Source organism: Carassius carassius, chromosome 41 (assembly GCF_963082965.1).
Source record: "Carassius carassius chromosome 41, fCarCar2.1, whole genome shotgun sequence".
NCBI classification, from domain to species: domain Eukaryota; kingdom Metazoa; phylum Chordata; class Actinopteri; order Cypriniformes; family Cyprinidae; genus Carassius; species Carassius carassius.
In genome coordinates, this window is record NC_081795.1 from 27,776,705 (window position 1) to 27,802,965 (window position 26,261).

The 26,261-nt window shown below is 39.4% G+C and overlaps 1 protein-coding gene across 1 annotated transcript; it reads left to right on the top strand.

The window, feature by feature from the left end:
* LOC132123271 (elastin-like) lies at window positions 1–25,691 on the top strand. Its single transcript, XM_059533832.1, has 31 exons — window positions 1–85; window positions 193–228; window positions 524–592; window positions 706–741; window positions 1,038–1,127; window positions 1,223–1,258; window positions 6,300–6,368; window positions 6,476–6,511; window positions 6,807–6,875; window positions 6,989–7,024; window positions 7,320–7,388; window positions 7,502–7,537; window positions 7,833–7,922; window positions 8,023–8,058; window positions 8,356–8,424; window positions 8,519–8,554; window positions 8,698–8,760; window positions 8,856–8,891; window positions 8,999–9,064; window positions 11,225–11,290; window positions 11,436–11,459; window positions 12,007–12,087; window positions 12,208–12,240; window positions 12,474–12,509; window positions 12,645–12,677; window positions 20,242–20,274; window positions 21,039–21,102; window positions 22,610–22,644; window positions 22,773–22,907; window positions 23,316–23,357; window positions 25,651–25,691. The coding sequence occupies exons 1-31, from the start codon at window positions 79–81 to the stop codon at window positions 25,689–25,691; spliced, it is 1,608 nt and encodes a 535-aa protein (XP_059389815.1). The 5' UTR covers window positions 1–78.
* Window positions 25,692–26,261: the final 570 nt, after the last annotated feature.

Sequence of the window (26,261 nt, forward strand, 5' to 3'; positions counted from 1 at the left end):
TCCTGCCTTTTTCCAGGTGCAGGAGTAGTTCCTGGTGCGGCTGGGATTGTGCCAGGAGCTGGAGGGGTCTATCCTGGAATGGGAGGTGAAAAAATAATAAATAAAAATCTGTCAGTCTGTGCAAAATATCTTGAAGAATGTTAGAAATTAATAATGGTTATAGAGTCTCAAAACCATTTCTTTCTTTCTAAGGTCTTACTCCTGCTCAAGCAAAAGCTGCTAAATACGGTAGTCATATACCCATACTTAGGATCCTTCTTATTCAGATATATAGCATGGTTCTTCTATTCTGCTTCTGGAGGACCACTGTCCTGCAGAGTTTTAACCCAATTACTGAAGCTTTAACCCAAATAAAACACCCAAAAAGCCAATCAATGTCTTTATGATTACTAGAAAAGTACAGGCAGGGTTGGAACTGAACTAAACTCTACAGGACAGTGTTCCTCCAGAAGCCGGATTAAAGAACCCTGAGATATAGCATTGGAAATGTCAAACTGAGGGATCAGGGTCTGCTTTGTTACAGGTGCAGGAGCAGTTCCTGGTGGTGCTGGGATTGTGCCAGGAGCTGGAGGGGTCTATCCTGGAACGGGAGGTAAAAATAAAAATAAATAAATAAATCTGTCTGTCTGTACAAAATTTATTGAAGAATATTAAAACATTATAATGGTCATCATAGAGTCTCAAAACAATTTCTTTCTTTCTAAGGTCTAACTCCTGCTCAAGCAAAAGCTGCTAAATACGGTAATCAAATACCCATACTTAGGATCCTTCTTATTCAGATTTATAGCATGGTTCTTCTATTCTGCTTCTGGAGGACCACTGTCCTGCAGAGTTTTAACCCAATTACTGTAGCTTCAACCCAAATCAAACACCCAAACAAAGCCAACCAATACCTTCATGATTAATAAAAAAAAATTACAGGCAGGGTCGGAACCAATCTCTACAGGACAGTGTTCCTCCAGAAGCCGGACTGAAGAACCCTGAGATATAGTATTGGAAATGTCAAACTGAGAGATCATGGTGCTGCCTTGTTCCAGGTGCAGGAGCAGTTCCTGGTGCGGTTGGGATTGGTCCTGGTGATGCTGGGATTGTGCCAGGAGCTGGAGGGGTCTATCCTGGAACGGGAGGTAAAAACATAAAATCTGTCTATGCAAAATATCTTGAAGAATATAAAAATATTATAATGGTTATATGGTCTCAAAACCATCCATTTCTTTCTAAGGTCTTACTCCTGCTCAAGCAAAAGCTGCAAAATACGGTAACAGTTATTTTTATGTGGTGAAACTTCACAGAGATTTGTATAGTTTATTACACCATAGATGCTGTCAAAAGCAACGTTTAATGGATTGCCCCTTGATCTTCTAGGTTTGGGTGGGGCAGCTGGTACTGGTTTTGTACCTGGTATTGGAGTACTGTACCCTGGAGCTGGAGGTGAGTGGGAACAAACAACTGAAATGCTTTTTGAGACATTCAACTGAGGTACCACTAAACAAAATATCTATTAATACAACTGTACATGTGCATCTCAATAAATTACAATATCATGGAAAAGTGCTTTATTTTTTTTGTAATTTAATAAAAAAAAGCAAACTTTCTTATATTGTAGATTCATTGCACACAAACTACAATATTTCAATAGTTTTTTCGTTTTAATTCTAATGGTAATGACTTACAGCTTAGGAAAATTTGAATATTTTCTCAAAGATCAAACAAAAAAATATTTACAAAACAGAAATGTTCAAGATCTCCAAAGGAGGTTTAATTATGCATTCAATACTTGGTTGGGGCTCCTTTTGCACAAATTACTGCTTCAATTACTCTGCTGAGGCATTATTGAAGGCCAGGTTGCGTTGATAGTGGCCTTCAGCTCCTATATTGTTTGTCAGATGTTACTTATCTTCCTCTTCACAATACCCCATAGATTCTCTGTGAGGTTCAGGTCAGGTGAGTTGGCTGGCCAATCAAGCACAATAATATCATGGTCAGCAAACCACTTGGAAGTGTTTTATGCACTGTGAGCAGGAGCTAAAGTCCTGCTGCAAAATTAAATCATTATCTCCATAAAGCTTGTCAACAGATGGAAGCATAAAGTGCTCCAAAATCTCCTGATAGATGGCTGCATTGACGTTGGATTTGATAAAACACAATGGACCAACATCAGCAGACGCCACGGCACCCCAAATCAACACTGACTTCAGAAACTTCAGGAGTGGCTTGGTTCTAGGAATGTGACAGCTGTAGCCCTTCTCCTGAAGACGTTTGAGTGTGGTGACTCTTGATGTGCTGACTCCAGCTTCAGTCCACTCCTTGTGAAGCTCTCCCAAGTTCTTGAATCGGCTTTTCCTGACAATCTTGCCAAGGATGTGGTCATCCGTGTTGCAACTTTTCCTACCACACTTTTTCCTTCCAGTCAACTTTTTATGAATATATTTTGATACAGCACTCTGTGAACAGCCAACCCTTTCAGCAATGACCTTCTGTGGCTTACCGTACTTGTGGAGGGTGTCAACGATTGTCTTCTGGACAAATAGCAAGTCAGTAGTCTTTCACATGATTGTGGTTGCTGTAACGTATGACAGACACAGGATGTAAATGCAAGGCGTATTTATTGACAAACAGCAAGAAGGTCAGGTAAATGAGCACGATCACAGGAGACACAGGCGGGCGGACACAAGGCTGATGGTCAGATGACGCAGGGACTTCGGTGGACAACTGGTGGTGGTGGTGCTCGATCCAGTGACGATCCCTTGAATCCCGGTGAGTGAGTAATCCACGTGAAGTAGCTGTAATCCAGTGTTGCGTGACGATCCAGGAATGAACGACGAAGACAGGAAGACTAGGCAGGAACAAGGACGCAGGAACAGCACGGGAGCACACCGGGGATAAACAATGATCTGACAACATGAAACACCAGTTACTGAACTTATATAGGGACAAACAATTGAAACCAGCTGGCGCTGCTGATCATCGCTGATCAGTGACCACGCCCACACACACACACACACACACAACAGCACGCTAGACGAAAGAGAGAGAGTGAATTCATGAACCGTGACAGTTGCATGTTCTAAACTAGCCCAAGAAGTATACTCAAAATTAATCAAACAAATCAAGCTCAAAATTGAATATTCTAATTTTTTGAGATACTGATTTTTTTTCCTAAGCTGAAAGTCGTAGCCATCAGAATTAAAAAAAAAAAACCTCTTGAAATATTCAGTTTGTGTGAAATAAATCTAGAATATAAGAAAGTTTGCTTTTTTAAAATTGAATTAAAAAATAAAGACATGTTCCATGATATTCTAATTTTTTTAGATGCACCTGTATACTGTGCTTTGCCTTCATATCTCAGATGTATCTGATTTCACATGTACATACCCCTAAACATCACATAAAAAATATCACATTAAAAGCTTTACATTTTGGTCATGCAATCTCTTTCTGTCTATGATGGTTCCAAAATTGGCCACTATACATACACACATACTAGATGCTCTTAAGATCCGGTCACTCAAAAGTTACTGAATAGATTTTAATATCCCTAAGTAGTAGATTGGTTCACTGCTTATTTTATTAAAATATTTTGAAAAGGTGCACCAGTTGGTGGAGTAGTGGGGGGAGCTGGAGGAATTCCTGGAACAGCAACAGGGGCTGGAGGTGAGTTTTCCACTACATTAATATTTCATCTGATGAAACCTACAATTCATGTCATCAGGTTAAAATTTTGTTAATAATGAAGTGTTAAAATCAATTAAATTATAATTCTAGAAATGGCTTTACATGTAATTCTAGAAATGGCAATATTATTTATTTCCCGTTCCTTTTACAACAGGGAATGAGGCAGGGATGTCCACTTTCCCCCTTATTGTTTTGTTTATCAGGAAGTCTGAAGTAGCATCGATTTAAGATTCATGATCACAATCAAATTATTTCATTGTACACAGATGACATTATTTTGTATTTAGATCACTCTGATATTTCAGTTTCTGATATAATTAAGGAATTTGATCATTTTAGTGTTTATCAGGATACAAGATACTGTAAATGCGACCAAATCTGCATTAATGCCAATTAACAATGTTAAGTTAAATTCTTCTAGTCTCCCATTTATTTCTATTAAGGATTCTTTCACTTATATGGGCATTACCATATATAAAAACATACATAAGATTATAATACTAGTTAAGATCAAAAAGTTACATTCACTGAAGGAATACTCTTAAAGTTTCTCTTCAAGGTAAAATCTCCACAGTTAAAATGGATCTATTAATTTGGCTTAACTTTCTTTTCTCTATGCTGGCACTTTCTCCCCCTTCAGTTTACTTTTAAGGAGATAAATTCTATAGTTTCATGTTTTATGGGAAATGGTAAGCACCCCAGAATTAAAATACAAGTAAAATTTCAAATCATATGGAGTTCCTTGAGCATTTTTTTGAGCTATTTCCTATCATCCTATGCAAGAATGGATTGCATCATCTTCTGGTCGACCAACTGTTTCCTTAATATATAGTAAAATTATTGATCATATTTAAAAACCTCCTTCTATCAAATCTGTTTGGAATCAGGAGCTATCTGACCTTCATTTATCTGTCAACTGGGAGAGAGAGTGTAGTCTAACCTAGGGCTGCTCGATTATGACAAAAATCATAATCACAATTAATTTGGTCCATATTGTAATCACGATTATTTAACACGATTATGAGGGGGCCATATGACCAAAACTTAATATGAGTGATTTATTTAAAGAAAGTGATACATATCAAATATGTATTTTCTGTAAATACAGTTGCTATGACATTGTAGAGACCAGGGAAATTTCAAACAAACAAACAAAAAATCCAAAAAATTATTGAAAATTACTGAAAATAATTAAACTGTATAAAAAAAGCAAAGGACAAATACAATAGACTAAAAAGATACAAATGAAACAAACTGTGCTTTAATGTTTATTTTATGCAAGTCTCAAGCAGTTTACAACCTACTAAAGAAATTAATAATCAAATGTAAAATAAACAGCAGTCTTCCCTGTAAGAATTAAACTTTTTTTGTTTCTTAAAGCAGCAGAAGTCCTTCACTCAAGAGCAGTTTGTGATTATAAATTTGTCTTTTGTTGTCTGATTAATAACCACACAGTCGCAGCAGGAAAATAGCCCGCTGTTACTTTAAGAGCCGCACAGATCCAAATTACCGTAACACACGTATTTTCATTCTCAACTCTTTACGTTCATTTATTACATGACTGATGAAGGTATACATTAATATTCATTAAGCGCAGCATTTTGACAAATTTTTACGTGTATTTGAGTCTTTAGGCATGCACCTTGAGCTAAAAGATGACTTTACATGTCCGTGTTCTGCTCTGTCTCTAAGCGCATATCTCTTCCTGAGGAGCACCGAAGGTTCTCTTTCACGCTTTTAAAAACATGAATAAATATACTTTTATAAATAAAGCATGTCTCATTATGCAAATGTCATGTAACATGATTTTACTAATTTGCACGGGAAACTGGGCTTTTATGGATGAACGAAAGCGCAGCGCTGCAAAAAGGGGGCAGAATGGGGCGTAATAATCATTTTATCTCGATTATTGTATTTTCATGATCGTTGGAGGCCAAAATCTAAATCAAACCGTTTTTTCAATAAATTGCAAAGCCCTAGTCTAACCTGAGTTTAACTTTTAAAAACTTGGCTCATAGTCTTATACATTTCAAACTTATTCATCACACTCAACACTGGCGTACCATATGGCGTTGTGCTGAGCCCATTCCTCTACTCCCTCTACACCCACAACTGCAAGCCTGTGCATGGATCCAACTCCATCCAAGTTTGCAGATGACACCACGGTGAGGAGCCCTGTAGGCAGTCTCGTTGTTGTCTCTGATGAGGCCAGTCACCGGGGTGTCATCTACAAACTTGATGTTGGAGTTGGATGGAGGCCCGAGATGAGCAGGAAAAATACTTCAATATTGCAAAACCTGGAGAGACACTGAGCCCCGTGATGTGCATGTGCCACTGTTTTGGTCTTATGTTTGTATGTTAATATTATGGTCTTTGTGTATGTGGTTATCATATTGTAGCCACCTCTATGTCGTATTAAAGTAGCTCTGTGTGTAGTCTCTGAAATTTCATTGCAATCAGATGCAGTGACAATTTAAAAAAGTTGCTGTCACTGATTGTTTGGTCCTCAAGTATTAAAAACGTGTAATAATTGCATACTCAGAGTTATTAAATTAACGATTTAAGTGCTGTTTTTGACCAAAAAAAATGTCAAACTGACAGATCATTGTCCTGCCTTTTTCCAGGTGCAGGAGTAGTTCCTGGTGCGGCTGGGATTGTGCCAGGAGCTGGAGGGGTCTATCCTGGAATGGGAGGTGAAAAAATAATAAATAAAAATCTGTCAGTCTGTGCAAAATATCTTGAAGAATGTTAGAAATTAATAATGGTTATAGAGTCTCAAAACCATTTCTTTCTTTCTAAGGTCTTACTCCTGCTCAAGCAAAAGCTGCTAAATACGGTAGTCATATACCCATACTTAGGATCCTTCTTATTCAGATTTATAGCATGGTTCTTCTATTCTGCTTCTGGAGGACCACTGTCCTGCAGAGTTTTAACCCAATTACTGAAGCTTTAACCCAAATAAAATACCCAAAAAGCCAATCAATGTCTTTATGATTACTAGAAAAGTACAGGCAGGGTTGGAACTGAACTAAACTCTACAGGACAGTGTTCCTCCAGAAGCCGAACTGAAGAACCCTGAGATATAGCATTGGAAATGTCAAACTGAGGGATCAGGGTCTGCTTTGTTACAGGTGCAGGAGCAGTTCCTGGTGGTGCTGGGATTGTGCCAGGAGCTGGAGGGGTCTATCCTGGAACGGGAGGTAAAAATAAAAATAAATAATTAAATCTGTCTGTCTGTACAAAATTTATTGAAGAATATTAAAACATTATAATGGTCATCATAGAGTCTCAAAACAATTTCTTTCTTTCTAAGGTCTTACTCCTGCTCAAGCAAAAGCTGCTAAATACGGTAATCAAATACCCATATTTAGGATCCTTCTTATTCAGATTTATAGCATGGTTCTTCTATTCTGCTTCTGGAGGACCACTGTCCTGCAGAGTTTTAACCCAATTACTGAAGCTTTAACCCAAATAAAACACCCAAAAAGCCAATCAATGTCTTTATGATTACTAGAAAAGTACAGGCAGGGTTGGAACTGAACTAAACTCTACAGGACAGTGTTCCTCCAGAAGCCGGATTAAAGAACCCTGAGATATAGCATTGGAAATGTCAAACTGAGGGATCAGGGTCTGCTTTGTTACAGGTGCAGGAGCAGTTCCTGGTGGTGCTGGGATTGTGCCAGGAGCTGGAGGGGTCTATCCTGGAACGGGAGGTAAAAATAAAAATAAATAAATAAATCTGTCTGTCTGTACAAAATTTATTGAAGAATATTAAAACATTATAATGGTCATCATAGAGTCTCAAAACAATTTCTTTCTTTCTAAGGTCTTACTCCTGCTCAAGCAAAAGCTGCTAAATACGGTAATCAAATACCCATACTTAGGATCCTTCTTATTCAGATTTATAGCATGGTTCTTCTATTCTGCTTCTGGAGGACCACTGTCCTGCAGAGTTTTAACCCAATTACTGTAGCTTCAACCCAAATCAAACACCCAAACAAAGCCAACCAATACCTTCATGATTAATAAAAAAAAATTACAGGCAGGGTCGGAACCAATCTCTACAGGACAGTGTTCCTCCAGAAGCCTGATTGAAGAACCCTGAGATATAGCATTGGAAATGTCAAACTGACAGATCATTGCCTGCCTTGTTCCAGGTGCAGGAGCAGTTCCTGGTGCGGTTGGGATTGGTCCTGGTGGTGCTGGGATTGTGCCAGGAGCTGGAGGGGTCTATCCTGGAACGGGAGGTAAAAAAACATAAAATCTGTCTGTCTATAAAAAATATCTTGAAGAATATTAAAACATTATATGGTTATAGAGTCTCATAACACTTTATTTCTATCTAAGGTCTTACTCCTGCTCAAGCAAAAGCTGCTAAATACGGTAATCATGTACCCATTTTTAGGATCCTTCTTATTCAGATTTATAGCATGGTTCTTCAATTCTGCTTCTGGAGGACCACTGTCCTGCAGAGTTTCAACCCAAGTACTGTAGCTTCAACCCAAATCAAACACCCCAAAAAAGCCAAACAATGCCTTTATGATTACTAGAAAAGTACAGGCAGGGTTGGAACTGAACTAAACTCTACAGGACAGTGTTCCTCCAGAAGCCGAACTGAAGAACCCTGAGATATAGCATTGGAAATGTCAAACTGAGAGATCAGGGTCTGCTTTGTTACAGGTGCAGGAGCAGTTCCTGGTGGTGCTGGGATTGTGCCAGGAGCTGGAGGGGTCTATCCTGGAACGGGGGGTAAAAACATAAAATCTGTCTATAAAAAATATCTTGAAGAATATTAAAACATTATATGGTTATAGAGTCTCATAACAATTTCTTTCTTTCTAAGGTCTTACTCCTGCTCAAGCAAAAGCTGCTAAATACGGTAATCATGTAACCATATTTAGGATCCTTCTTATTCAGATTTATAGCATGGTTCTTCAATTCTGCTTCTGGAGGACCACTGTCCTGCAGAGTTTTGGAAATGTCAAACTGAGAGATCATTGTCCTGCCTTTTTCCAGGTGCAGGAGTAGTTCCTGGTGCTGCTGGGATTGTGCCAGGAGCTGGAGGGGTCTATCCTGGAACGGGAGGTAAAAACATAAAATCTGTCTATGCAAAATATCTTGAAGAATATAAAAATATTATAATGGTTATATGGTCTCAAAACCATCCATTTCTTTCTAAGGTCTTACTCCTGCTCAAGCAAAAGCTGCAAAATACGGTAACAGTTATTTTTATGTGGTGAAACTTCACAGAGATTTGTATAGTTTATTACACCATAGATGCTGTCAAAAGCAACGTTTAATGGATTGCCCCTTGATCTTCTAGGTTTGGGTGGGGCAGCTGGTACTGGTTTTGTACCTGGTATTGGAGTACTGTACCCTGGAGCTGGAGGTGAGTGGGAACAAACAACTGAAATGCTTTTTGAGACATTCAACTGAGGTACCACTAAACAAAATATCTATTAATACAACTGTACATGTGCATCTCAATAAATTACAATATCATGGAAAAGTGCTTTATTTTTTTTGTAATTTAATAAAAAAAGCAAACTTTCTTATATTGTAGATTCATTGCACACAAACTACAATATTTCAATAGTTTTTTCGTTTTAATTCTAATGGTAATGACTTACAGCTTAGGAAAATTTGAATATTTTCTCAAAGATCAAACAAAAAAATATTTACAAAACAGAAATGTTCAAGATCTCCAAAGGAGGTTTAATTATGCATTCAATACTTGGTTGGGGCTCCTTTTGCACAAATTACTGCTTCAATTACTCTGCTGAGGCATTATTGAAGGCCAGGTTGCGTTGATAGTGGCCTTCAGCTCCTATATTGTTTGTCAGATGTTACTTATCTTCCTCTTCACAATACCCCATAGATTCTCTGTGAGGTTCAGGTCAGGTGAGTTGGCTGGCCAATCAAGCACAATAATATCATGGTCAGCAAACCACTTGGAAGTGTTTTATGCACTGTGAGCAGGAGCTAAAGTCCTGCTGCAAAATTAAATCATTATCTCCATAAAGCTTGTCAACAGATGGAAGCATAAAGTGCTCCAAAATCTCCTGATAGATGGCTGCATTGACGTTGGATTTGATAAAACACAATGGACCAACATCAGCAGACGCCACGGCATCCCAAATCAACACTGACTTCAGAAACTTCAGGAGTGGCTTGGTTCTAGGAATGTGACAGCTGTAGCCCTTCTCCTGAAGACGTTTGAGTGTGGTGACTCTTGATGTGCTGACTCCAGCTTCAGTCCACTCCTTGTGAAGCTCTCCCAAGTTCTTGAATCGGCTTTTCCTGACAATCTTGCCAAGGCTGTGGTCATCCGTGTTGCAACTTTTCCTACCACACTTTTTCCTTCCAGTCAACTTTTTATGAATATATTTTGATACAGCACTCTGTGAACAGCCAACCCTTTCAGCAATGACCTTCTGTGGCTTACAGTACTTGTGGAGGGTGTCAACGATTGTCTTCTGGACAAATAGCAAGTCAGTAGTCTTTCACATGATTGTGGTTGCTGTAACGTATGACAGACACAGGATGTAAATGCAAGGCGTATTTATTGACAAACAGCAAGAAGGTCAGGTAAATGAGCACGATCACAGGAGACACAGGCGGGCGGACACAAGGCTGATGGTCAGATGACGCAGGGACTTCGGTGGACAACTGGTGGTGGTGGTGCTCGATCCAGTGACGATCCCTTGAATCCCGGTGAGTGAGTAATCCACGTGAAGTAGCTGTAATCCAGTGTTGCGTGACGATCCAGGAATGAACGACGAAGACAGGAAGACTAGGCAGGAACAAGGACGCAGGAACAGCACGGGAGCACACCGGGGATAAACAACGATCTGACAACATGAAACACCAGTTACTGAACTTATATAGGGACAAACAATTGAAACCAGCTGGCGCTGCTGATCATCGCTGATCAGTGACCACGCCCACACACACACACACACACACAACAGCACGCTAGACGAAAGAGAGAGAGTGAATTCATGAACCGTGACAGTTGCATGTTCTAAACTAGCCCAAGAAGTATACTCAAAATTAATCAAACAAATCAAGCTCAAAATTGAATATTCTAATTTTTTGAGATACTGATTTTTTTTCCTAAGCTGAAAGTCGTAGCAATCAGAATTAAAAAAAAAAAAAAAACCTCTTGAAATATTCAGTTTGTGTGAAATAAATCTAGAATATAAGAAAGTTTGCTTTTTTAAAATTGAATTAAAAAATAAAGACATTTTCCATGATATTCTAATTTTTTTAGATGCACCTGTATACTGTGCTTTGCCTTCATATCTCAGATGTATCTGATTTCACATGTACATACCCCTAAACATCACATAAAAAATATCACTTTAAAAGCTTTACATTTTGGTCATGCAATCTCTTTCTGTCTATGATGGTTCCAAAATTGGCCATTATACATACACACATACTAGATGCTCTTAAGATCCGGTCACTCAAAAGTTACTGAATAGATTTTAATATCCCTAAGTAGTAGATTGGTTCACTGCTTATTTTATTAAAATATTTTGAAAAGGTGCACCAGTTGGTGGAGTAGTGGGGGGAGCTGGAGGAATTCCTGGAACAGCAACAGGGGCTGGAGGTGAGTTTTCCACTACATTAATATTTCATCTGATGAAACCTACAATTCATGTCATCAGGTTAAAATTTTGTTAATAATGAAGTGTTAAAATCAATTAAATTATAATTTTAGAAATGGCTTTACAAATTCCTTTTTTTTTATCTAGGTGGAGTGAAGCCTCCTAAATATGGTTAGAGCTTTTAAACATGTATATTTAATTTAATAATCTAGTAATAATAATCTAATTATCTTTAATTATCTAATTATCTTCCAGTTATAGTTTATATGTGCATACTGTAGCTTGATTCAGGTATTGCATGTACAGTACAGGCTTGGGTAGACTGAGGAGCCTGGACCATAGCAAGAGCTTGGTGTTGTGGGATGCTAGTGCTTCAATCTTAGTATAATGTTCTTTGAAGTACCCTGAAGAATCATATAAATTCAATGGTACATGAATAAGGCAATCGTAAAATGACTTATATTATATATGAAAACAAATAACAAACATGGTTTGTCATGCTACTTTTGAAAGATGGAGTAAGATAAGGGAAGTATATTTTTCAAAAATGAATCAGCAAAAGTGGAGCACTTGGGATAGTTGGTAGTAAGTAGAAAGTGCTATTATTCTGAAATAGCAGTTTCAAAATACTGTTACTACACATCTTGTACGTTATAAAAAAAATCGAAAGAAATAAATTGAAACTGCATGGCTCTACATGTCATGTCTGTAGGAGGAGCAGGAGGGGCCGGTGTTGTCCCAGGCTATGGTTCTGTTGCTGGGTTCGGAGGAGTTCCTGGAGCTGTGCCTGGGTCTGGAGGTCTGTATATGTTCAACTATCTCAGTTTTTCACTACTGTTGTTTGTCAGTTAATCTAATTTTGTTTCTCATGGTAGTTTATTTTTTGTTGATGTTCAGTAATAGTGATACATGTTTTCAGGGCTAGGAGCTGGAGCCAAACCTCCTAAATATGGTATGGTCTGACTATATTCTAAGACACTGATTTAAGTGCATTGGCAATGCTATGTAAGATAAATCAAATTGTTTGTGTATTTTATTTTTATTTATTCTTCCCATTTGCCAATTTTAATAAATTGTGTTGACATTATAATATTTAATATTTAAGCTATAATCCTGTACGTACTGTATATACAGGATTGTCAGTAGAGTATTGTTTGGTCAATGGTCATGTTATTGTTACCTTAGGAGTGCCTGGAGGAGTACAAATAACTGGAGCAGGAGGTATCACGCCTTTATTACGCATAAAAGCATGATGAAATATAAAAGTCAAAAGAATTAGCAGACATGTGGGATGGGGGTTAAAGTGCATGGACCTCAGCTATTTTATACTCAACTGTTCATATGTCTGTGTTTAAGGATTCCCTGTTGGAGCAAAGGCTCTTAAATATGGTATTTATATTAGATGATTATAAATATACTGTAAATCCGATCTTAGGAATCTTGAATTTAGCTCTAAATAAAAAATAATAAAAAATATTTTTCTAGGTTTGGGTGTTGGTGGTGGTTTACCAGGAGGGACTGGTGTTGTGTCTGGACTCCAGAGACCAGGTAAGCAAAAATGGCCCTCATTGAGCAGAGTTACTATGACTATAACAACTGTTTATAATGTGAGTAAATATGGTAATTAAAACAAGTGACAAAAGACGTTATTGAGTTTGAAATTGAGGTGATTAACAGTGTTTTCATTTAGAGAATGCTTGGATAAAATTTTTTATTTAGTAATTTTATTTTACCTGGTTTGCACTGTACAAACATTATATATATATATATATATATATATATATATATATATATTTTTTTTTTTTTTTATTTTTTTTTTTTTTTTATATATTCGAGTAGTATGTTGCAACTCCAAATCAAATAGCCTGTTAAATTTATTTCATATTTGAAAACATAAATCCATTTTTGTACTGTAAATGTATTCCCTGAAACAGTTTGGTCTTGATTTATTTTAAATGTTTGAAAAATTAAAAAAATATATCTGATGTTCAATGGACTGAAACCATGACCGAGCATATTTTTCTTATTTATACATGGCTTCACTCAAATTAAGCTTTCTGCTTTGAAAGTACTTGCACCATTTTGTTTTGTGGGCTGTGGGAATGGAACCTTTGGCTGGAGCACAATTAAAAGTCCCAAGTAAGATAAAAACAGACGTGGATTATTATCCTCAGGTGTAACAAATTGACTTTCAAACTATACAGGCATGGAAATCAGCACTATTTGTTTAGTTCTGTGGCATGTTTGTGGCTTGTAATAGACATTATTAATTATAGACTACCTAAAGAGCAGTTACATACTGTAGACTTGAGATTTGGAAATGATTGATCTTTTATTTTGGTTTATACAATGTATGTTTACTAAATTTTTTCAATACCCATTTTTTATTTTATGTATAAAATTTTAAAGCAGAGAATTTTCCTGAACATTTTCTTTTCAACTCTTATCTGCTTTTACTAAAACGTGACTTTAATTATCCACAACTTTTAATTATATATTTAATTTCTCTAGAATACAGTATACTGTACAAGTTATGATTAAATGTCCTTCCTTGTGTCATTGCTGTCATTAGGTTTGGGTGGAGCTGGTGGACTCCCAGGTGGAGTTGGAACAGGAACTGGATATGGAGGTAAATTATTACATTTCCAAATATTCAGCCAATATGCTACAACATTAATCCTCATAAGACAACAACATGATGTGCTTATAAACCTGCTCAGAAATGTACAAGCAAGTAGCTAAGCATCAGACCTTTCACTCAATGCAGGCAGAGACTGGCACCCCATGGAATGAGACAAAAGAGGTGTAGCGTTGTCTCTCTCTTGAGTTCACTGAACACCAAATGTACCACTGCATAAGAAGGGTAGGTAGGAAGGTATTTTCAGATAGGAAGAGTCTGAGAGTCTGATATTCCCTTTGTTGTAAAGTTACCTTATATTGTTGACAAGCCTAGATGAATGATGATGGTGTGTTGCATTGGACTGTCCAGGAAGACAAGGAGCTCATTCTTCACTAGTAGTTGGATTTGGTGTAGTTGGAGCACTAGTTGGTGATGGTGAAGTTGCATCCAGGCTGAGGCAAGTTAATATAAAGTCAATGTGATCATAAGACTGCATTTCAGAATGTGGAGTGGAAGGAAAAACCATCTAACTTGATGATAGGTGTCAGTGTAGTTGTGTATATTGTGGCGGGAGAAGCAAACGGCAGACACAGTGGATGTGGCATCAGTTCTCTAAGAGGATTTTGTTTAACAGAAAATAAACATAAAATGTCAAAAATGGGAATAAAGTGTCCAAAGTGGTAATAGTGTCCAAAATAAACAGGGGATCTGGCACCGCACACGCTTCCCTCTCTGGACCCACAAGGACATCAGCGTGCATGCACAGGGGGAAGAGACCAGTCTCTTGAGGAGAGGCACACTCTGGTTTCAACAGCAGCAGTGACGAAGCTTCATCCACTACAGGTGTGCCTCATCACACGCTGCCAGACCTGGCTGTTTTTGCGCACCTCCGCTCTCAGAAACCCGGTGAAGGGTGGAGATTAAGGGACTAAGGGACTAAGGGGGTGTGATGATTATAATTAAGGGGAAGGCAGCTGATCTGTCACAATATCAAGAAGTGGATAGGGCCAAGAACCAAACCCTGAGGTATGCCAGTAGGTAACTGGGATGACCTAGACATCCCTTACATTTACATTTACATTTACATTTAATCATTTAGCAGACGCTTTTATCCAAAGCGACTTACAAATGAGAACAATAGAAGCAGTCAGGTCAACAAGAGAACAACAACAGTATACAAGTGCCATGACAAGTCTCAGTTAGTCTAGTATAGAACGCATAGGTAGGTTTTTTTTTTTTTTTTTTTTAATTAAAAGACAAGAAAAGGAAAAGTGCTAGTATTAGTTGGTTAAGTGCAGGCGAAAAAGATGAGTCTTTAGCTGTTTCTTGAAAATGAGTAAAGACTCAGCTGTAAGAATTGAGATTGGGAGGTGATTCCAGCAGCTGGGGACAGTCTAGGAAAAGGTCCTTGAGAGTGATTTTGAACTTCTTTGGGATGGTACCACAAGGCGTCGATCACTTGCAGAGTGCAAACTTCTGGAGGGCACATAAGATTTAACCAATGAGTTTAGGTAAGTTGGTGCCGTGCCAGTGGTCGTCTTGTAGGCTAGCATCAGTACCTTGAATTTGATGCGAGCAGCTACTGGTAGCCAGTGTAACCTGATGAGGAGCGGAGTAACGTGAGCTTTCTTTGGCTCATTGAAGACAACCCTCGCTGCTGCATTCTGGATCAATTGCAGAGGCTTGACAGTAACTGCAGGAAGAGCCAGGAGAGCATTACAATAGTCCAGTCTGGAGAGAACAAGAGCTTGGACAAGAAGTTGGGTTGCTTGCTCTGACAGGAAGGGTCTAATCTTCCTAATGTTGTATAAGGCAAACCTGCAGGACCGGGTAGTTGTAGCAATGTGGTCTGTGAAGCTTAACTGATGATCCATCACAACTCCTAGGTTTCTAGCTGTCCTCGAAGGAGTAATGGTTGATGAGCCCAGCTGTATAAAGAAGTTGTGATGAAGCAATGGGTTAGCTGGAATCACCAGGAGTTCTGTCTTCGTAAGGTTAAGCTGAAGGTGATGGTCATTCATCCAGCTAGAGATGTCACTCAGACAGGCTGAAATGCGAGCAGCTACCGTCGGGTCATCTGGTTGGAATGAGAGGTAGAGTTGGGTGTCATCAGCGTAGCAGTGATAAGAAAAGCCATGCTTCTGAATGACAGATCCTAATGATGTCATGTAGATTGAGAAGAGAAGTGGTCCAAGTACTGAGCCTTGAGGAACCCCAGTAGCAAGGTGGTGTGACTTTGAAACATCACCCCTCCAAGACACACTGAAGGATCTGTCAGAGAGGTAGGACTTCACCCACAGGAGTGCGGTTCCAGAGATGCCCATCTTTCTGAGGGTGGACAGGAGAATCTGGTGATTAACAGTGTCAAAAGCAGCAGAAAGGTCCAGTAAGATGAGTACCGAGGATTTTGAAGCTGCTCTTGCTAGTTGCAGGGCTTCAGTAACCGGGAGCAGAGCAGTCTCAGTTGAGTGGCCACTTTTGAAGCCAGATTGGTTGCTGTCCAGGAGGTTGTTCTGTACAAGGAACATAGAAAACTGGTTGAACACAGCTCGCTCAAGTGTCTTTGCAATGAATGGAAGAAGGGATACTGGTCTGTAGTTTTCAAGCAGCGCTGGATTTAGAGATGGTTTCTTGAGCAGTGGGCTTACCCGAGCCTGCTTGAATGCTGAGGGAAATGTTCCAGAGTGAAGAGAGGAGTTGATAACGCGAGTAAGCGAAGGTATGACTGAAGAAGAGATCGCTTGAAGGAGGTGAGTGGGGATCGGATCAAGTGGACAAGTAGTACGATGACTGGACAGGAGAAGTTCGGAGACGTCCATCTCTGAGAGTGGGGAGAAGGAGGAGAAAGAGTGTGCATCGGTCATTGTGAAGTTGTCCTCAGTCTGCGGTGTGGAGAATTGGCCGCTGATGGATCTCGTCTTATTTGTGAAGAAAACTGCAAAGTCGTCCGCTGTAAGAGTCGATGGAGGAAGTAGTAGCGGCGGCTTAAGAAGAGAAGAGAAAGTCTTGAAGAGTGTCCGAGCGTCACAACAGCTGTTAATTTTGTTGTGGTAGTAGGATGTTTTAGCCGCGAAGACATTTGCAGAGAAGGAAGAGAGGAGAGACTGATACACACTGAGGTCTGTAGAGTTTCTTGATTTCTGCCATTTCCTCTCTGCAGCCCTGAGTTTAGAGCGATGTTCACGGAGAACCTCAGACAGCCAGGGGGCAGATGGGGCAGTGCGTGCTGGTCTAGACAACAGTGGGCAAAAGTTGTCCAAGCAAGATGTTAAAGTGGAGCAAAGAGTGTCCGTAGCGCTGTTCGTGTCCAGAGCAGAGAACTGAGAGAGTGCAGGAAGCGAGGATGAAACCACAGAAGATAGGCGAGATGGAGAGAGTGAGTGTAGGTTCCGTCGAAAGGTGACCTGCGTTGGAGTGTGAGGCACTTCAGGAGTAAGTGCTAGGTTAGCAGTAATGAGGAAGTGGTCTGAGGTGTGCAGTGGAGCAACTGAAGAGTTGTCCACAGAGCAACAGCGCGTGTAGATGAGGTCCAGTTGGTTGCCTGATTTGTGAGTCGCTGTAGTAGACACTAGCTTGAGATCAAATGAGGCGAGCAGAGTTTTGAAGTCAGCAGCCTGGGGTTTATCTAGGTGGATGTTGAAGTCACCAAGCAGTACCAGAGGAGTACCATCTTCAGGAAAGTTTGATAGCAGCACATCCAACTCCTCCAAGAAGTTTCCCAATTGACCTGGGGGACGATAAATGACCACAAAGTGGATTTTAACAGGGTGGGTTACAGTAATGGCATGTGATTCAAATGAACCAGTACCTGTAGGTGATGGCTAAAGATCAAATTTCCATTCTTTTGATATAAGGAGACCTGTCCCTCCACCCCTCCCAGTGGTACGAGGAGTGTGGGAACAAGTGAAATTAGTGGAGAGGGCTGCAGGGGTGGCAGTATCTTCAGGTTTGATCCAAGTCTCTGTCAGTGCCATGAGGTTGAGACCGGAATGAGTAGCAAGAGAAGAAATGAAGTCTGCTTTGTTAACTGCAGACTGGCAGTTCCAGAGACCAACTGGAATAGAGAGCGTAGTAGTAGAGGTCAGAGGGACAGGCTGTAGGTTTGTCAGACAGGCCTTCCTGCGACGTACATAGCGTGCTCTCCGAGTGTTAGTAGTGATAGTAGAGATCTGAAAGCACATAGTGACTACTGTAACTGTAAGTGTAAGATATTTGAGAACAAGGTATACAAAAAGTAACGAAAGAGGAGAAAAGCAATACTCAAGTGCCCTGTCGGTGTCCTTGCTCGGTGCAGTCGTGCAGGTAGAGTCGATAGTCTTTACACTTGTCCGTCTTCACACGAGGAGGGCTCACACGAGGGCTGCCGCGACCGCTGCCGCGGTGAAACATAGCGCTTTTGTATTAGCCTGATTACCTGTGATTGAAGTCAGCTGGCCACGCCTCACTATTTAGCAGATCGAAACCAGGCAGTCCCGCGATAGGCAAACGCAAAACCAAGCGCCACTTTCAGCACGTATTAACCAGGGTAAGACACACACAATTTAAACCAAAAACTTTCCTAGCAATGACGATCACACACTAGTCTGATGAGAAAACAAGGCAAAACACTCACAAGCTGCTGTCCTTCTCTGTAGCTCGACTGTTCTTACCTTACCTCTTACCTCTAAGGCAGGGCTATTCAATTCGGCCCGCCAATCATCTTTATCCGGCCCGTGAGAACAGTACGTGCAGATCGCATATATGCCTTGAATTGTGTTTTCACCTAAGGTAGTTTGTCCACAAGGTGGCAACACTGGCCTGGGCCAGCCGAAAAAGAAAAGGCAGAGACGCAACAGCGCCAAATCCGCGGCTACTTTAACAATGTTGCCAAGGGTTGTTTTTTCATGTCACACAGGTTTAAAATATATATATGTATATATTTTAAAAATATATATATGTATATATTTTAACTGGGAACCCCATCGAAACGCGATTGGGCTAGTTTTTGGCTTATTTTGAGTAGCATTGGGCGGATTTTCTTGTGAAAACATGGCAACTACAATCTAACAGCGACGTTGACAAAGGCTTGTGTGAGGGAGTTATGAGATATCCACAACTCTAGTTTAAAATGAGTATAAAGACAGTGTTATATGCAGAAATAGCGCAGACTGGATGAAGGTGATTGCAGTTTAAATTGATAGTTTAAAAGTCTGCGCGTTCGGCTGAACATATGCTGGCTATAGTTGCTTCAGACAAGCGTGCCAGTAACACTTCAAATGACAAAACACGGCCTTAAATGAGTTATAAAGTCCAAAATAATCATAAAGAGCTGGGAGAAACCTGATATGTGTCAGAAATACCTCACGCATGTCAGATTTTAAAGAGACAGCATTGCTTTTAAAGTTAATCTTGCTGAAGTTTAATTGATGGAAATCACTCTTCAGAAATCAACTTTTGTTGCTTGAATAAAGATTAATCTATACAGTTTATGCATAAAGAATTTATAGTTTATGTAAAGATTGTTTTGCATTCAATTAAATTAAAAGTTGTTATATTTTTCAGAACATAAATGAAAAAAAAATTACACTGCAATGTTGAATTACTATAATTAATGGATAAAACTGAGAGGAAGATGCGTTTAATAGAGAATTCATCAGCAGTATTATAAAAAAAAAAATTTAATAATGAGACTTTGTAAAAAGATGTCAATATAAATATACCCTCTTTATGTTGTTCCTGAAATCATTTGGAGGTTCAGTGTGAAATTATGACAATATATTAGTACGATTAATTACAGAAAATGTGGGATAAATTTTTTGATTAACAACACAAATATTAACCTTTCATAGACATTGCTGTTGGTGATATTAATTCATTTTACTGCTGAATATGCATTTCATTTTCATGCATTTCTTTATTTTGTAGACCCCCCCCCACTCACTCACCATAATTCACATCCAAGTGTGTTTGTGGGGGTGGGGGGGGGTTGTGTGTGGTTTGGTTCTATGCCTTGGTTGTTGATTGGATGTTGAGATGTGGGTGTGGCTTTCAATGCAGATGAGTGTTAGCTTTCAGGAGCGGAGTTTATTACAAATCTTATCCATGGGCAGGTGTTCCAGGTGGAGTACCAGGTGGAGTTCCTGGAAGTCTCCATTCATTTTTATTATACATACTGTTGCATCATTTATTCAGTCTATTTGTCATTTAAAATCATGGTTCACTTGTGCTTAAATCCTAAAAGTCTTACATTTCAAATATTTAAATTTAACTGAATTCTCATGTTAAGCAAGCATCACATAACATTAATTGTGATGTAACAGATGATTTTTCTAAAATGGATTTATGCTATTGCAGGGTATCCAGCAGGAGTTAAACCTCCGAAATATGGTGAGAGACATGAACATTTTGTATGTTTATCTAAAAAGGTATTTTAAGATTGTATATTTAGGTTGTATATACTTATTAAAGCTGCAGTCTGTAACTTTTGACGCTCTAGCGGTTAATAAACAGAACTGCTTGCGTGTTGCGGAAGGACATTGTAGCCGGAGCTACTTCTCTCTGTTTATGTCTATGAAGAATCACAACGGTACTGGGTTACTCCGCCGCGGTACCCCTGAAGCAATCTAAAATAGTCCGAATATAAACACTTATTATAGGTGTACCCTAGTGATTCAGGACAGGCTAAAAAAAACATGGTTTGGAAAATGGATTCATGGTGTACTCACTTATTATATACATTTTGTATACTTTGAATACAATAAAAAGTTACGGACCGCAGCTCTGATTGGTTGTTTCTTTACCGGGAGCGGTAAGAAACAACCAATCAGAGCTGCGGTCCGTAACTTTTTTTTGTGTTCAAAGTATAAAAAATGTATATATATGTACCTTTGTGATTCTTCATAGACATAAACAGAGAGAAGTAGCTCCGGCTACAATGTCCTTCCGCAACACGCAAGTAGTTCTGTTTATTTACCACTAGAGCGTCAAAAGTTACCGACTGCAGCTTTAAGTGTTTACACAAAAACAAATGAATAGCACATTTAAAAAAAATTCAAATCATATATATTTACTCTAGGTTCCTAACATGTCAATAGCCTAATAAAAGCTAACTGAATTTGCATGGTGGCATGGTTGGCCTGCAGGAGTTGCAGGAGGTGCAGCAGGAGCACCACTGCCTGGAACTGGGACAGGACTGACACCAGGTGTTGGGGTTGGAGCATAGTGCGAACTACGGGGGAGCTGGGGGGGGGCTCGGCTCCCCTTAATAAGACATGGGCTCCCCTGAAAACGAGAAATGTGAAATTTTGGGGGGTCTCAAAAAATATTGACAATGTGAATATTTTGAAGTGCAATTTCAGTTTTCTAATCTGATCATGATGGATTATTAAGTGTAAAATAGCTAAAATATTCTTCATTCATGCATGAGGGCGATTAAAACCTAATTTACTTCAATAAAGATTGCTATAAATGCTATTCTTGTAATGAGCATCAAGGTGTGGGGACGCTGCGCTGCAAAATCCACATATGTTAGTACGTCATATATTCGTAGAAAAAAATAAACGTTGGAGGCCATTTATCACGCGCAAAGTCCTTAATTCATTCTGCAGTTATAGCATCATAGCAATGGTAAAAAGAAAACAAGTCAGTTTAATTAATTTTGGTTTTATTAAGAAATTGTGTAGTGATGAAGTTAATAGCATGACTGATACACCTGCTGCGCAAACACTATTAGACCTCCCGCCGCGCCCACTGTGACAATGCAAGAAGCTGAAGAAAAGTCATCTCTGGCTGAAGATGGTAACAGCTCGTCAGAGGCCGGTCACGATCCTAACCCCTCTTGCTCCGCGTTAGATCTGTCGTTCGTGAACGAATCGTTATTTTTGAACGAATCTGTTAGGTGAACAAATCGTTCTCGTTCACGCAATCCACTGACTCATATTTCTTGTTCACTGAAGTTCCTCCCTCCACAGCAGCACGGCGCTATTAGCAGCGCATGCGCAGCTCGGTGAACCGGGTAGCTATTTGAACTGTTTCATCCTGTCAAAGAATTAAAATGCTAATTAGGCAAGAAAACCTTGTGCTTTGTTCATCTGAACAACTAAGACTTTTTATATTGAATGCGATTATGCACACATTTTAATAAAGCCAGATCAGTTTTTTGTCACAAGTGAATATGTTGACGATAATACACTCTTTTTTGACACCTGCTGGCATATTTTGTGTAATACGAAGAAATGATCACTGAATGAATCATTTTGGTGAACGAACTGAAAATGAACGAATCTCTTGAAAGAATCATAATTTCCATCACTACGAGTCCTCTCTTCCATTAAACTGGAACAGCCAACAGTGGAGAGACTGGAAGAGCTGAAAATATAAATAAGGGGAATATAAATAAGGGGAAATAAGCAGCGCTCAGAACTAGTTGCGAAAAATTATATATAAACACATAGGCTTTTTGTGGGTGGCTGTTTGTTTGCTGTTTGACCTATCAATTTGTGTCGATAAAGTATAATAGTGCATATACAATTGTAGCTGTCATGTATCTTTGTAAGTCCCCCCCCCCCCCCCCCAGAAATAAAAAAAAGTGGGCTCCCCCAAAGAACACGGTATAGTTCGAACACTGGGTTGGACGTACTTGATTCAACAGACCCATGATCAGGTCACTAGTAATGTGAAATTATAATCACTAGCAATCAATAAGACTTATTTTAATGTTTGTAGGATATCCTGGTGGAGTCAAACCTCCTAAAACTGGTAAAGTAGTTCATATATTTCTTTATAAGCTGCTCCATCTAAACCTGTGTTTATCTGCCCTTTGTCATGCCTATTGTAATGCAACATAATGGATACCACCTGAAACACTTTTTCCCATTGTCTGCTAGGCGCTGGGATCACTGGAACTGGTATAGCAGCTCCTGGTGCAACACCTGGTGGTGATGTAGTGGTCGTACCGGGTGGCACAGGCATTGGTGTTCCTGGTGGTACTGGTCTCCCCGTTGCACCAAATGGAAAACCAGGTATGACAAATAGCCTAACTCCACCAAATGTGGTTTTATTAACAAAGTTCGGGAGGAGCACGATCAGATAATCATGCAATTTGGCACAGGTGCATCTCGTTTAGCTAATAATTTTAACTACCACACAAGCGTGTATATATTCAGTCTTCCTACCTCCTGTCCCACGACAGTTTTTCGTCATCCCTCCTCCACCCCAACTCCTCACTTCTAATCTATTTATCCCAAATTAGGGATAGGGGGAGTTATTTGGGTTCGGGCTTTGCTCCGGGCCCAGACCCCTCCCCCAGGACAGCACGCCAAAATATACCTACTATTCGCCTTCAGATTAGATGTAAGGGTGAACTTGTGAAACGCCGTGAAGCACATAGTATGTCATGTTTGATTTGAACTAATGTGTTTGTTCCACAGCAAAGCTTCCAACCCTGGCCCCTGAAGGGACTGCTGTACCAGGTAAAATAAATAAATAAATAAATAAACTGATTCTGTTTGATAAATGGGCAATCTCTATGCACTGTTAATTACAATTCAGTTTGTTGCCAAAGAAAGTAGTTCATTAAAATAATGTAACTGTTTGCAACGATTTTCTGCAAAGAATCATATATACAAATTATGGTGAACTGGGGTCAGAATAATAGTGACGTGACATTCAGCCAAGTATGGTGACCCATACTCAGAATTCGTGCTCTGCATTTAAGCCATCCAAAGTGCACGCACACGGAGCAGTGGGCAGCCATTTATGCTGCGGCGCTGGGAAGCAGTTGGGGGTATGATGCTTTGCTCAAGGGCACCTCAGTCATGGTATTGCTGGCCCGAGATTCGAACCCACAACCCTAGGGTTGGAAGTCAAACTCTCTAACCACTAGGCCATGGTTGCGTATGTACAAAAGTAAAAAGGTTAAATATGTAAACCTGAGTAGGGAACAAGATGCTGCATCATGAGATGACATTATGGGGAATGCCCTCTGCATGACAGTGTCTGATGCATGTGTGCAATCACACCACTGGCGGACAGAGAGGTCAGCTGACATAGTGCTCTGCATCATCTAGACCATAAAAGGCCTTCTGCATCATCACATCCTCAAATTCTGATTGTCTGAAGGAAGACAAGTAGGTCTACCTGATGTATGGCAATGAGATGAAGTGTCTCATTCCCTACTCAGGGAACCAGGATTATATACATTTACATTTACATTTATTCATTTAGCTGACGCTTTTATCCAAAGCGACTTACAATTGCTAATTATGTCAGAGGTCACACACCTCTGGAGCAACTAGGGGTTAAGTGTCTTGCTCAGGGACACACTGGTGTCTCACAGTGGATTCAAACCCGGGTCTCTCACACCAAAGCCATGTGTCTTATCCACTGCGCCAACACCACCCCATGTGGTGACATATACATATCCAGGATGTTCCCTGTTGACACCATTAGGAACTGTATACCTACTATGCTATACTGCAAAATGGACTTTGTAACTACAGACAGGTGTGTTGAAGCAGGGCTGGAACTGAACTCTATAGAGTTGGCAAGTGTCTTTATTAGTAATTGCAACATGATATACTGTTTAGTTTAAAATATTATTCAACTCAAAGATGAACATATCTGTCATGAACAACCCAGTGGAAATATCACACACATGTACTGTATCTTGCATCAGTTAGTTTCCAGAACTCCATGTGGTGACATCTGAGTGACACAAAATCTGAGATAGACGTGTGATCATCTTAAATATGGCAATGCGAGTGACACGAATATGCAAATACAGACAAATACAAAAACATGAAATACTCCCACTGCCATTCAGACAAATTGAATGCAAAATGCAGTTTCATTGGCTGATATTTTTCTTACTTCACCCTCCATTGGTGGATGAAGCTAAAAGTTAATTTTGACCCTGATTGCAAGTCTTCTCTGTATTAAATTAGGCGTTTGTTGAGACGTATTCAGAATCTGTTGTTCATCAGCTGTGGATGGGTCATTCTCAGGATGCTGTGCTATTTGTGCAGGTGCTTTTTAAACACCATCTGTGACAGAACACCTGTGAAATTTTTATTTTTCATGCCAACCTTGTCATGTGGTTAATAGTCAGTGTTGGAGTGATTAATAACAGCCTGAGCTACCAAATATATTTTCAGCACACCTTTATTTTTACACTCAGTATTCTTTGAGATAAGAACAATAATTATTCAACATGATCCCAGTCACAGTGTTAAACTGGGGAGCTCGACCAGGCCAATCTAAGTGTAACCATAAGGACACACTGATAAAGACTGTAAGAGACATTTACTTTTATTTGATCCATGCTGTTAAAAGACTTTAAGACTATTTTTAAATGTCATAATTTTTAAATGGTAAATATTGCAGCATAACAGGGTTGAACAAAAAGTGCATATACAAAGACCAATTCTGTATTTGCTCAAAAATGGATTTAATAAAGACACAGGGATAATTTCCTTTCAGTAAATGTACAATTTAGGTGAAATTTGTTGAATTTAATTTAAATGTAACAAACTAAATGCCAGTGGTCACGAATGGGGTTAAATCTATCAATTGATTAGCATCTGCAATGTTATTCTATCAGTCAGTCACTGGGGCTCAGAGGATGCTGCTTCCTGAGAATGACCCAGATGGGGGTCACTGTTGGAGACACTAGGGTTTGTGAACATTGTTGGGCTGTAGCTTGTGTTCGTGCATTCATCTGACTGTTGATGTATGAGTATAATCATGGCTTGTTCTGTTACTCAGGTGGAGCACAAAGAGTGCCTAGTGCTGGTGAGTATAAATAGAGAGTGTGCATGCAGTTTTACCAGCATCAGTAAGTATGTGTTCAATAGCTCACACATCTGTGTTCTCTCTTTGAATTCAGGTGTCTCTAAACCTAAACATGGAGTGGGTAAGTCCTCAGTATACAACATTAGACAATGGAGGTGTGACTTACCTAGAATTATGTGTCCGAGGGTGCAGATACACCATTCATCCTGAGCAGTGAGAAAGGTTGAATTAGCCCAGTCATTGCCTTTTTTTAACTTTAAATTTACCCCTTTACTTGTAATCATGCTATGAACAAAAACAATCAAAGACCAAATTCACAGTCCATAGATGTATAGTTGTATTACAGTCTCTACAGGGGAAATGTTCAGGAAATAATTTTGTATTTTTTTTATGTGTGCATTACTTAGTTGTACCACTAGGGTGCAGGGCAAAATCATTTGTGATAAAATTCTCTGTCCTCATAATATTTATGATTTCAGGGAAATATTAAAACACACACACACACACACACACACAAACACACACACACACACACACAGTGGTGAAGTTTAAGTTGCATTTAATGAGAGATCAGATATATATAT

Excerpts from the sequence above, each read along its gene's own strand:
- LOC132123271 (XM_059533832.1), top strand. Across the intron at positions 8,761-8,855 it reads GGTCTATCCTGGAACGGGAG|GTCTTACTCCTGCTCAAGCA; the intron begins GTAAAAACATAA and ends TTTCTTTCTAAG. Across the intron at positions 11,460-12,006 it reads AGTGAAGCCTCCTAAATATG|CAGGAGGGGCCGGTGTTGTC; the intron begins GTTAGAGCTTTT and ends CTGTAGGAGGAG.